At 41.0% G+C, this 12,589-nt stretch overlaps 1 protein-coding gene across 4 annotated transcripts in view; it reads right to left on the reverse strand.

Annotated features, from left to right (window-relative positions):
- Positions 1-12,589, reverse strand: part of LOC137344466 (TBC1 domain family member 22B-like) — a 318,631-nt gene that overhangs the window by 108,129 nt on the left and 197,913 nt on the right. For all 4 annotated transcript variants that reach the window (XM_068007450.1, XM_068007451.1, XM_068007449.1 and 1 more), the window contains one exon: positions 6,755-6,830. In XM_068007450.1, coding sequence (XP_067863551.1) covers positions 6,755-6,830 — 76 coding nt within the window. The remainder of the gene's footprint in view (positions 1-6,754; positions 6,831-12,589) is intronic.

The raw sequence follows: 12,589 nt of genomic DNA on the forward strand, positions 1-12,589 counted from the left end.
CTCTTCATTCAGTTAACAGTGATAGTTATAGGGAACACCGTGAATTCAATTCCCAGGCATCTGAAAGAGGTGCAGGCCTCCAAGAGAGGAAAAAGACAACTATCGGTACATTTAGTTATTTTGTTATGAATTATGCAATTTTTGATGTGTTTATTAGTTTAAAAAAAAACTTATTTCCACTATTGTCTCTCCAGGTTACTGAGAAAGCGAGACGGTGACTGAAAAGATTTTGAACAAATTCATTGGATCCTGTTGTTCTCCTTGCTAGTTGTATAAGTGGCAGCTGTTTGCTGACTGTTAATCATTGACTGAGTAGTTTTTGTTCACACTTTTGATTGCTATGTTCCCTATCTCTTCTGTTGTGATTTGTGGCAATTTTATAAATATGTAATTAAAGCCAATCAAAATTAAAATGTGACACAGAACTCTGCATGTGTGACACCAGAAGTGTAACAGACACAGACCTTTAGGTAGATAGGGGTAGAAATTGGTCCCCGCCTGTTTCCAGGCCCCGATTCGGCGCTGTGCAGGCGCCGTTTAGTGAAACTGGTCCCCTTGCCTCATTAACAATGAATTAGCAGGCTGCCAGCGCTATTCATACTGTTCATTGGCAGCTCACAGGACGACAGCATATCTGCTGCCCCGCACAGCCTCTCAATCAGTACCATTGTTGGTGTCAAACAGCCAGTTGGATCAGACTGCCCCGACTGCCGCCGAGGTGTAGCAGTCTGCAGCCGGACCCTCTGCTCCCAAAGCTCCTCAAGGTAGCCTGCAATGGCCAACGCAAGTATACTTAGTGGACGGTCAGCAGCCTTCCACCTTCCAAGCTCCAGCCACAAGGGAACCACCTCGTTGGAACACCAGAATAGGGTAAAGAGCACAGAAGTCAGGCACCAGGGCTTTGCACAAAGGTGATTTGTTGTTGTCTACTGTTAATTTTGTGGAATAATGAAATGAAGAATTGTGTTGTTGGTCTTCTGTTAACTGTGCTGCTGCTTTAATTTTTGTACTGCTGATATGGTGAGACTGAAGAAGGTTTACATTTTGATGACATTAATGTGCTGGATGCAGGCTCCTTGCATGAGCTGGGAGCAGGGAGTGTCGGTGCATTGGGGAGGGGAGGGATTTTTCAGTTAAACCTCTCCTTGATCAATTACTGCCTGACAGCTCCGATAACTGGTGCAACTGGTCACCCCACTCTTCCTCGTCATCCTCATCTTTTTCATCGTCTTCTAGCTCTTGCACTTCTTCCTCCCCAAGTGGATCCAAGGGTTAGCTTCTTTGGAGAGCAAAGTTATGAAACGTGCAGCAGACAACCACGAATTTAGAGACTCGATCTGGGCTGTACTGCAGAATTCCTCCCAAACGGTTGAGTGAAACCTCCGACACAGTGAAACCTCCGCTGTAGAAGGCCGATGGTCTGCTCAATCAGAACTCTGGTGGAGTCATGGCTCTGATTATAGCACTCCTCAGGTTCTGTGTTCGGATTCCTGACAGAATTCATGAGCCACGTGCTCGAGGCATACCCCCTGACCCCTAGCAGTCAGCATGGCACCCAGTCTGATACCTAATCGTCTGGGTGAAATAGAAGGGGTATTGAGGACTGGTGCAGAACAAAGATGTCATGAATACTGCCAGGAAATCGGGCACAGACCTGCATGATGCACTGCTTGTCATCACACGCCTCTTGCACATTGAGGGAGTGGAATCCCTTCCTATTGACATAAATGCCTGGATCTTGATACAAAGCATGCAAGGTGATGTGGGTGCAGTCAATTATTCCTTGCACTTGTGGGAAGTCTTCAATCCTAGCGAAGCCCATAGCTCTCTCGTCCTGCTTCACTCGCTCCATGGGGAAGGAAATGAAGCAGTTCCTCCTATTGAAAGCCTCGGTCACAACCTTGATGCAGCAGTGCCCAGCGTACTGAGTGATGCGCCGATGTCACCTGTTTTGGTCTGGAACGACCGTGCGGTGTAGAAATTCAGGCCACGGTGACCTTGACAACCACAGGCAGAGCTGTCCATGCCCTGGTTTGGGGCTGGAGCTTGTGCAGCAACAGGTGACACAGCTCTGTGGCTGCTTCCCTTGTGAAATGGAGGCACCTGATCCATTACTCCTCAGTGAAGTTGATATTTGACAGTTGGTTCCTGAAGACCAGTGTGGTGTAGAGCCTCTTGCAGTCTCCCCTACTTACTGGTGCTGCTGCTCCTCATCCGGCAGCCCCAATGGCACACCCAGAGAACACCCATGATCTGCAGCAACTGTGCATAATTATAACGGTAACAAAGGTGCTGCACGTCCAAAAAGTAGATTAAAAATGTTTTAAAGTTCTGCAGATGCAGCCAAATCAGGTCCAACAAGCATCCAAATAACCTGAAATGACTAATCAGAGACTTTACTTGATGAAGGTCAGGATCCCTGCTTCCTGGCTTTCCCACCATTATTTACTAGGTGGGCTTAAGAAATGACAAATCAGGCACTGGCACAAACTATTTTCCCAAATGGGTCCTAAATCAGTGCAAGGACCCTCATTATAATATTTTAATTGACTCCACGCTTAATTTAGGCAGGCACCAGGGACTCCTCTAAGGGGCGCCAATGTCAATATCGCGACCAACGCACTTGCGGTGCGTTTCGGTCACGTGCGATCTACAATACAAATTATTGTGTTGTGAATCAATTTTGTGCCCATATAGCGAAGAAATGAGGTTCAATTTTCCCCCAATAAATTTAAAATGATCTTGAAAAAAAAGTGACCTTACTGTGTTAGTAGGTTCACTATTTTACATCCTCACACTCAAGGGGTGAGAACATTGATTATCACTCTGAAACTTATAAAATTTCTGGCATTTTGCATTCATTTATATTTATATGTCATCCAAAAATAGAAGACTGGATACCAAAAATCATCTCTTTCTTGATCCAGTTGCCAATCAGAGGTTTCCTCAAATTACATGCACTTTAACCAACTCCCTTCACACAAAACACATTCTAAAATATGACAACTGGGCCCAGCTTCTGCTCTCATTCTTCCTCAATCCACTAGTGGAGGCTCTAGCATCAGCAAGAAGGTCTCCAAAAATTTTGGCAACAGTGGCTCACCTTTGAGTCAGAATGCCCAGGATCGTAGCCCATGGGGGGAGGAGTCGTGGGAGAACTCTCCTGCTGCCCCCACATCTTACGCCTGCGACATTTGCACTATGGATTACACTGCTTCTTCTGACGGACAATCCGAGAAAAAACCTTTCAACAACCTTGACAGCAATCCAAAAGTTTGGGAAAATAAGTTACCTTGCTTTGATTTTTTTCTACTTTCCGTTTAAACATCATTGTTTGTTTAAAAAATAGCTGCTACAAAAGACTAACTCCACCTTCTCCATCTCATCATACGATCATGGAAACTATAGTGATAGTCCCATTGGCTTACTATCATGAACCAGCACTTACCAATGAACTGAAGTGAAATGAGTGTCAAATGTAGCCAGAGCTATATAAAAACAAATCCACAAAAAGCACCTTCTTCTGATTCCTCTCAGGCCTTATACCCAATGTATCTGAGGGAGTGGATGACATGCGCAGCCCTGTCAATTCACTCTGAATCAGCAAGTCACCCCTAGAGCATTTTAAGTCAAGAGAGTGAGCAAAAATGGTCCAACGATGTCATGCCCTCCAAATTTCCCTCCTTCCCTGTTGAAAGTTCCAAGCGTTGATTTGACCTCTCGCCACAATAACTCAACTAAGATCAAAACTCAGAAGCTTGGAGGAAACTGAAACCATGGGCCAGAAATTGCTCCTGAAATAAAGGAGGAGCTCAACAGCTCTCTCCATTTTTAGTGGTGAATTGAAGGAGCAAGTTCCCACATTTGCACATGCACAGTAAAATGCGGAAATCCGGAACTTGGTCCTAGTGGTTTGCCGACAATATGACAGCTTCGACTTAAAGGGCCATCGCACGCTGCAATCAGAGAAATCACTGATAAAGTGCGAACTTGCTTATCTGCCCAGCTGGACAGTAACTAATTAAGCCAAACAGATACGGTTAAAAATACCAGGTCTAAACTAAGTTTTAGACTTTATGATTGCCAAACAACTAAAAATTTTCTTTTAAACATGTGGAGTCTCATATTACTCCTTATTTTAATAGTTTTTGGTCATTAGAAAGAAATTATAAAAATTAAAACTTTTTTTTACTTTTTCCTTCTGTCTCTAATTTAAGTCAATTATTTCTTTGGCTTTTTATTAAGATTACATTTTTATTTACAATGACATACAATCCTGCTACATCCAGTCATGAATGGTGGTGGACAATTAAACAACTAACGTAAGGAGGAGGCTCCGTGAATATCCCCATCCTCAGAGCCCAGCACGTGAGTGCAAAAGACAAGGCTGAAGCGTTTGCAACAATCTTCAGCCAGAAATGCCGAGTGGATGATCCATCGGGATGGCCTCCTCCCGATATCCCCACCATCACAGAAGCCAGTCTTCAGCCAATTCGATTCTCTCCACTTGATATCAAGGAATAGCTGAGTGCACTGGATGCAGCAAAGGCTATGGGCCCCGACAACATCCCGGCAGTAGGGTTGAAGACTTTTGCTCCAGAACTAGCCGTGCCTCGAGCCGAACTGTTCCAGTATAGCTACAACACTGGCATCTACCCGACAAGGTGGAAAATTGCCCAGGTATGTCCTGTCCACAAAAAGCAGGACAAATCCAATCCGGAAAATTACCGCCCCAGTAGTCTACTCTCAATCATCAGCAAAGTGATGGAAGTGCTATCAAGTGGCACTTACTCACCAATAACCTCCTCACCGATGCTCAGTTTGGGTTCCGCCAGGACCACTCGGCTCCAGGCCTCATTACAGCCTTGGTCCAAACATGGACAAAAGAGCTGAATTCCAGAGGTGAGGTCAGAGTAACTGCCCTTGACATCAAGGCAGCATTTAATGGAGTGTGGCATCAAGGAGCCCTAGTAAAATTGAAGTCAATGGGAATCAGGGGGAAAACTCTCCAGTGGCTTGAATCATACCTAGCACAAAGGAAAATGGTTGTGGTCGTTGGAGGCCAATCATCTCAGCCCCAGGACATTGCTGCAGGAGTTCCTCAGGGCACTGTCCAAGGCCCAACCATTTTCAGCTGCTTCATCAATGACCTTCCCTCCATCATAAGTGGGAATGTTTGTTGATGATTGCACAGTGTTCAGTTCCATTCGCAACACCTCAGATCATTAAGCAGTCCATGCCCGCATGTAGCAAGATCTGGACAACATCGACATCATCCAGGACAAAGCAGCCCATTGATTGGCACCCCATCCACCACCTTAAACATTCACTCCCTCCACCACTGGCGCACCATCTACAAGATGCACAGCAGCAACTCGCGAAGGCTTCTTCGACGGCATCTCCCAAACCTGCGACCTCTACCACCTAGAAGGACAAGGGCAGCAGACACATGGGAACACTACCACCTGCATGTTCTTCTCCAGGTCACACACCACCCTGACTTGGAAATATATCGCCATTCCTTCATCGTCGCTGGGTCAAAATCCTGGAACTCCCTACTTAACAGCACTGTGGGAGCACCTTCATCACAAGGACTGCAGCAGTTCAAGAAGGTGGCTCATCACCACCTCCTCAAGGGCATTTAGGGATGGGCAATAAATGCTGGCCTTGCCAGCAGCTCCCACATCCCATGAATGAATAAAAAAAATACTAACTTTAAATAAATGAAGTCTGCTTGCCTGCTTGAGCAATGCAGCCTGAATCTGTGGGCATGACTTCTCTTCCTGACAGATTTTGTGAGCGTGTCTTCTCCTCTCAGATTTTTCCAGCTGCACGGCAACTCACACTGCTCAGAGGCTGGGTTTATAGTGTACATTTTGTTTAATGTACAAATTCAAGCAATTCGACGCCACAGAGCCTGCAGTAAGTATTTTTGTTAATTTAATTCGCAGGAGCTGTGGTGAGCACTGCCTCGCTGCTCTGCACGATTTCTGGCCCCATATAATCTTGTACTTTTTAATAAGTATTAGTGCCACTGCAGCTTTCTACTATAATGCAACTACTGTGTGTAAATAAAAGTTCTACTGTAAAACCAAGTCTGGTATAAAGACCTTCCATGCTGACAGTGTAAGTAAAGCAGATGCTTAATTGTTTCAAATTATCTGCTGACCGTCTAATGTTGTTTTGAATGTCTTGGGGGATGCAACCAAAGTTTAAAGAGACTGAAAATAGCAGGATTGACAACTCCCCGAGAGAAATAAAAAATAAAATGAAAGGTATATGTGCAAAATACGCTCTAGTAGAATGTCTTGTGAGTCTCAATAAAAATCTGAATTATTCTCTTAAGATATGTTAATTGATCTCTTTCTACTACATTTTAGGTTTCCCTAGCAAAAGTAGAAGCACTAGGAGTAAAAGAAAATAAAATATTTGAAATGAGTACAAAGCAAGACGGCTTATTGGCAACAACTGAATTTCTGTATTAAAGGACAAGACTGTTGTGGAAACTATCTGATCAGATCGGATCGCTTCTTTACATTAAATCAACTGGAACAAGATGGCAGACCAAAGAACTGCACAAAATAAACCAAAATGCCAAATTTTACCAATATGTCTACTCACCTTAGCCTGAATGAAATGTATTCCTACAGGCAAACTTAAAGCTTACTTTAACAATGATAGCTTAGCAGAAGTGTAAATATAGTTACCACTCTAGTGATGAATCCTGACATTATATAAAATTATCCAGACTCACCATCAATTCGACTAATGAGTTCTTCAAGTGCTTTGACTTTCTTCTGAATCCCTGGCTGTGCAAAAGTGTAATTGTCCTTTAGGGAAGCAAGAAATACAAATTGCTTAAATAATGCTGCAGCATTTAATCATTATTAACTGCTAGCTATTTGCAATATTCAGCTCACTGCTGAAAGGAGAGGGGGGACATGATGCTAGATTTGTGTGTATCTCCACTATACATAACTCTGTGTTTGAATCCTTCTTCTTTTCACTTTGGGAAAGTGAATTAATTTAACACTCTAAAATTATGTTGGAGAGCGAGGAACGTCAAGCAGTGTGTGAAACATAGAAACAAGGAGCAGGAGTAGGCCATTCGGCCCATCAAGCCTGCTCTGCCTTTCAATATGATCATGGCTGATCCTCTATCTCAATACCATATTCCCACTCTCTTCCCTTACCCCTTGAAACAGGGGGTATGGGGAGAGAGCTGCTTCGTGAAACAGAGAAAGGGGGTACTAAAATTACAAGGAATTTTACTGAAAAGTATAAACTTGTTCTTTCACAGTTGAAGGATCCTGATTATATTTGGACTAATAAGGATTTTCTCCTTAAGAAACTGACACAATGTAATAATGGAGGGAGGAAAAGAATGGAGGAGAGAAATCCACAGAGGAGTCTTGAGCAGAGACATGTGATTATGTCATATTTCTGAACAAAGGTTTCTTGCAGGATCATGCACCTCAGTCATTTTTTCTTAGTTTATGAATGACATTTTCCAGCATGAAAACACCCAGCGCACATTGTACAGAGACTTAAAGGCTGTTAGTTAACTGGTTCATCAACATCAATCATACCAAACTTTTGGGAAAAAAGTACATCCTGAGCAATTAAAAAATATTTCAGTAACACAACAACTACAAAATATAAAGTCTATTATACCTATAATAATTGTCCAATAAAGAATGTAGGAACAATTTTTTAAAAAACATTCTTTCAAAAAATAGTTTATTTTATAAATCAAACCTCTCGTATCTTTTGATATGTCAAAATGTTGTTCTCTTAGACCTTGAGGTATTACTTGTGGCAGCAGCTCTTTTCCCAGCTAGCTCTGTAACCTTTACTTGAGTAATCCAGGGACTTAATTATCGCAATAAATTACATAAAAACAGCTCAGAAAACCAGCCACAGACAAGTTATGAGACATACTAACGATAAACAAAATGTTGCCACTATCAATGTAGTAACAATACAAAATAGAACTCGTAGATCTTCCTGCTCAAAATTTTGCAATAAAGATTTAGCAATCTGAGGCAAAAATCGTACCTTTAAAGAGAAACTTCAAGTTACCAAGAATGTTGACTAAAGCTGTAACTTATATAAAGAAATGTACTGCTTTTAAATTCTCACTTCTAATAAGGTGTGATATTAAAGATATTTGCCATGGGGAAAATAAGTAGCTGAACATGTTCTTATACTCCAAACAAAGGCCTATCACTCGCTTCTTTCCTCTATCTGGAGAATTTAATATTTAAAAAAATAATAATTTGCAAATTAATGTATTGAGGTGATTTTGCTGGCTTATTTTAAATGTTTCTAAAGTGAAAATTATATCAACCTCTCCAAAAAAAAAATGATCCTGCACCTATTCTCACTGCACAATCAACCTGATTCTTGGCGTCAACATGGTGCAATGCAGTGTCTAGCAGTAAGTTAAGCCATTGATGCTACAGATTACTAATTCAAGAACTGATTATATAAATTGTCCGAAAAATTCAGCCAAGAATATGTTAACTAGATGGTTAGCTTAACTACAGTTACACAAGAATATATTTATACAGAAAGGACTATAATTGTGATGTGTGTACAATTAGATTGAACAAATAGCTGAATAGTTTGTTGTGGCTTTGTTGGATTGCAGTGTAACACAATGCTTTTAATGTTTTATACATACATTTTAAATGGAGGACATTATACTGTAATATTTCATTTCTGAATTTACTCTAAAAGTGTGTACTTTTCATAATTCATGAGATGTACAGGTGACCAGAGGTCTTTCTCAAATAAAATAAATCCAGTAATGTACTACTCATACCTCTCAAACTCTTACAGGTCCCCATGTGCACAGTGCATGAAATCATTGTTATGCATGTGAAATAAAGCTTCCATGTTTTTACTGGAGCTTGGTGTCATGGTAATTTTTTTAATATAAAATTTATAAACGAGCTGATAAGAATTTAATTCTGGAGCGACCATGTCAGAAGAAACTGAATGAGGGGGGCGTGGATGAGAGAGAAAAAATACTGATGGAAACATTCAATGGTATTATGAGGCAGAGAGACAAATTAAAATTTGTTCAATTTTGAAGACTAGTGTCACGACAAAATCGATCGCAATTTTTAGGAAAAAATTGTTTAACCAGGAGCACTTAAATAGAGGGCAGTTCAGAAAGGGACTTTGTTCACATTTCCTGTACCACTAGCCCTCAACAACCGAACAAAATAAGTCATTAAACCAAAGGGTCAGAGATTTGGATAGAAAGAAAGAAAGGAATATTTGCACTTATATAGTGCTTATCAAAGCCAGATAGCACCAGCAATGTCTGACAAATAACAATTAGAGTTGTTTGATTAGTGTTCTGCTTTTGGGTCTTTTTACCCATTTGAAGTGAGGGATAGTATAAACTAAAGGGCTTATACAAATGAAAAGAACAGCAGTGATCCCGTGGATTGGAAGAGATATAAAGAGCAGCAAAGGGATACTAAGAAAGCAGTAAGAGCTGCAAAAAGGGATTATGAGAAAAAACTTGTGAAGGATATCAAGGACAATATTAAAGGATTTTACAAGTCTATTAAGAGAAAGATGGTGGCAAAGAGTAATGTGGGCCCCTTAAAGACAGACACAGGTGATAGTGTTATTGAAAATCAGGAAATGGCAGACTTGCTAAATACTTACTTTGCATCCGTCTTCTCAGTACAGGATGAGGATAAAGTACCAGAGATAGAAGGAAAAGTGAAAAATTGATCAAGGGGAGGAACTTACTAGATTTAATACAAAATTTTAAAAATGATAATGGAGAAAATAATGAGACTAAAGATAGACAGATCTCCAGGATCTGATGGTTTCCACCCCAGAGTATTAAAAGAAGTAGGTGAGAAAATTGTAGATGCTCTAGTCATGATCTTCCAAAACTCTCTTGATTCAGGATCCGTCCCCTTGGATTGGAAAATTGCCAATGTCACTCCACTATTTAAGAAGGGCAGTGAGATAAACTAGGAAATTATAGGCCTATTAGTCTAATGTCTGTTGGGGGGTGAAGTTGCTAGAATCTATTATTAGGGACAGAGTGACTGAGCACATCGACAAACATGAACTGATCATAAGAGAGCCAGCATGGATTTGTAAAGGGTATGTCATGTCTAGCGAACCTAGTTGAATTTTTTGAGGAGCTAACTAACATGGTAGATAAGGGAATGTCTATGGATGTTATTTCTTTGGACTTCCAGAAGGCATTCGATAAGGTTCCACAAAAGAGGCTGTTAACAAAAATGAGAGCACATAGAATTGGAGGCAACCTATTGGCATGGGTAGGGAATTGGTTAGGAGGTTGGAGACAGAGAGTATGGATAATGGGTATATACTCCAATTGGCAAGTTATGACTAGTAGTGCCCCCTAGGGACCTGTACTGCGGTCGCAGCTTTTCACTATATTTATAAATGACTTAGTTGAAGGAATAGAGAGTCATATGTACAAGTTTGCTGAAAACAACAAGTTAGTTGGCACGGTAAATAGCGCAGATGGGAGCAGAAAGTTGCAAAAGAACATTGATAGATTAAGTGAGTGGGGAAAACTGGCAGATGGAATTCAATATTGGGAAATGTGAGGTCATCCGCTTTGGGTCTAAGAAAGATAGGTTGGTGTATTTTCTAAATGGTGAGAAGCTAAGAACTGTGGGGGCACAGAGATATTTAGGGGTCCAAGTACAGAAATCACTAAAAGCTAGTTGACAGGTACGAAAAAATAATTAAAAGGGTGAATGGAATGTTGGCCTTTATCTCAAGGGAGCTGGAATACAAAGGGGTGGAAGTTATGTTACAGTTTTATAAAGCTCTGGTTAGACCCCATTTAGAGTACTGCATTCAATTCTGGGCACTGTACCGCAGGAAGGACATATTGGCCTTGGAGTGGATGCAGCGCAGTTTCACCAGAATGATACCAGGGATAAAATGGTTAAATTATGAGGACAGGTTGCATAGACTAGGCTTGTATTCCCTTGAGTATAGAAGAATAAAAGGTGATCTAATTGAGGTGTTTGAGATGATTAAAGGATTTGATAAGATAGATAGAGAGAAACTATTTCCTCTGGTGGGGGAGTCCAGAACAATGAGGGTATAACCTTAAAATTAGAGTTGGATCGTTTGGGGTAATGTCAGGATGCACTTCTTCACACTAAGGGCAGTGGAAATCTGGAACTCCCCCTCCCAAAAAAAGCTGTTGAGGCTAGGTCAATTGAAAATGTCAAAACTGAGATGGATAGATTTTTGTTAGGCAAGGGTATTAAGGGTTACGGAACCAAGGCGGGAAGATGGAGGTAAGATTCAGATTAGCTAATTGAATGGCGGAACAGGCTTGAAGGGCTGAATTACCTACTGCTGTTCCTATGATTCCAGATATATTTTTGGCTTCTGTGTTTCAAACTACTCTCATAGGTAAGTCCTCATCCCTTCCTCCAGTTAGGTTGAATAGCACACCCCCAGATAATAAACAGAAAACCTTTTAGATTGCATTAATTACTGGTTCTATCCTGTGCGTTTCAGGATCCTTGTCATGTTTTTGAGAAGTGGCAGAACAACAAAACACTAAAATTTATTTTAGGCTTTAACTGCCGATCAAAATTTACCGAACAGTAAATCAACAAGCAAGCAAAGAGACATGAGGTAGATCTCTGTGTCTATGGATTGAGTTACCAGAAAAGATTGGAAAAATTGGGGCTCTTAAGTCTTGAAAGAAGGTGACTGATGGACACCTTATATAAGTTTGCAAGATTTTAAAATGGCACAGATCAGGTCACTATTTCACTGTCAATCAAGACAGCAGAACAAGGGGGCACAGGCTAAGATTGGTGAAAAGACCATTTCGGTCACATGTTTGGAACAACAAGAGTGACTTTAGGAATATCAAGACCAAAAATGACCATTTATGTCCACCTGGCCAGTACTACAACTCAAAAACAGAATACAGTTCACTACCTAAATCCCTCAATTGATTTTCTCACCTATCTAAATCCTTCTTAACATCACTGATGTATTCAGCCTCAATTGCCTCTCTGGGAGTCCATTCTAAACATTCATTACCCTCTGAGTGAAGTGGTTATATCTGATCTGTCTGTCCATTCACTTTCCCTCTTCTAAGCTTCATCTCCTGCAGCCTCGCTGTCGTTCTCAGAACTTTGATGAATACTTTCTCGTGGTTCAACTTGTCAATATCTTTAAAGATCTTGTATGTCTCAATAAAATCTCTTCTCTCATGTTAACAAACTGTACTTTTGTAGTCTCTCCTTGCAGCTCGGATGCCTGGTGCTAGGTATCAGATAGGCCGTAATGTCCTTCCTGTAAATATGGTGACCAAAACTGCTCACAGATGCAGATGATATACATATACATCATGCAGATGATTTTTAACAATATGTCCAAATCCTTTTCCTGTGCTATATACTGTCAACTAACATCATTAAGTTCATTCTCATTCTCTAGTCTTATCACTGCCCAATCGAAATAAATCCCAGTGCACCTGATCCCCTTGTTCTTGATTGTAGCTCTTCCCCAACTTGCTTTCATCAGCAATTTTTGACTGCTT

The sequence above is a fragment of the Heptranchias perlo genome, chromosome 27, assembly GCF_035084215.1.
Source record: "Heptranchias perlo isolate sHepPer1 chromosome 27, sHepPer1.hap1, whole genome shotgun sequence".
Classification (NCBI taxonomy): Eukaryota; Metazoa; Chordata; class Chondrichthyes; order Hexanchiformes; family Hexanchidae; genus Heptranchias; species Heptranchias perlo.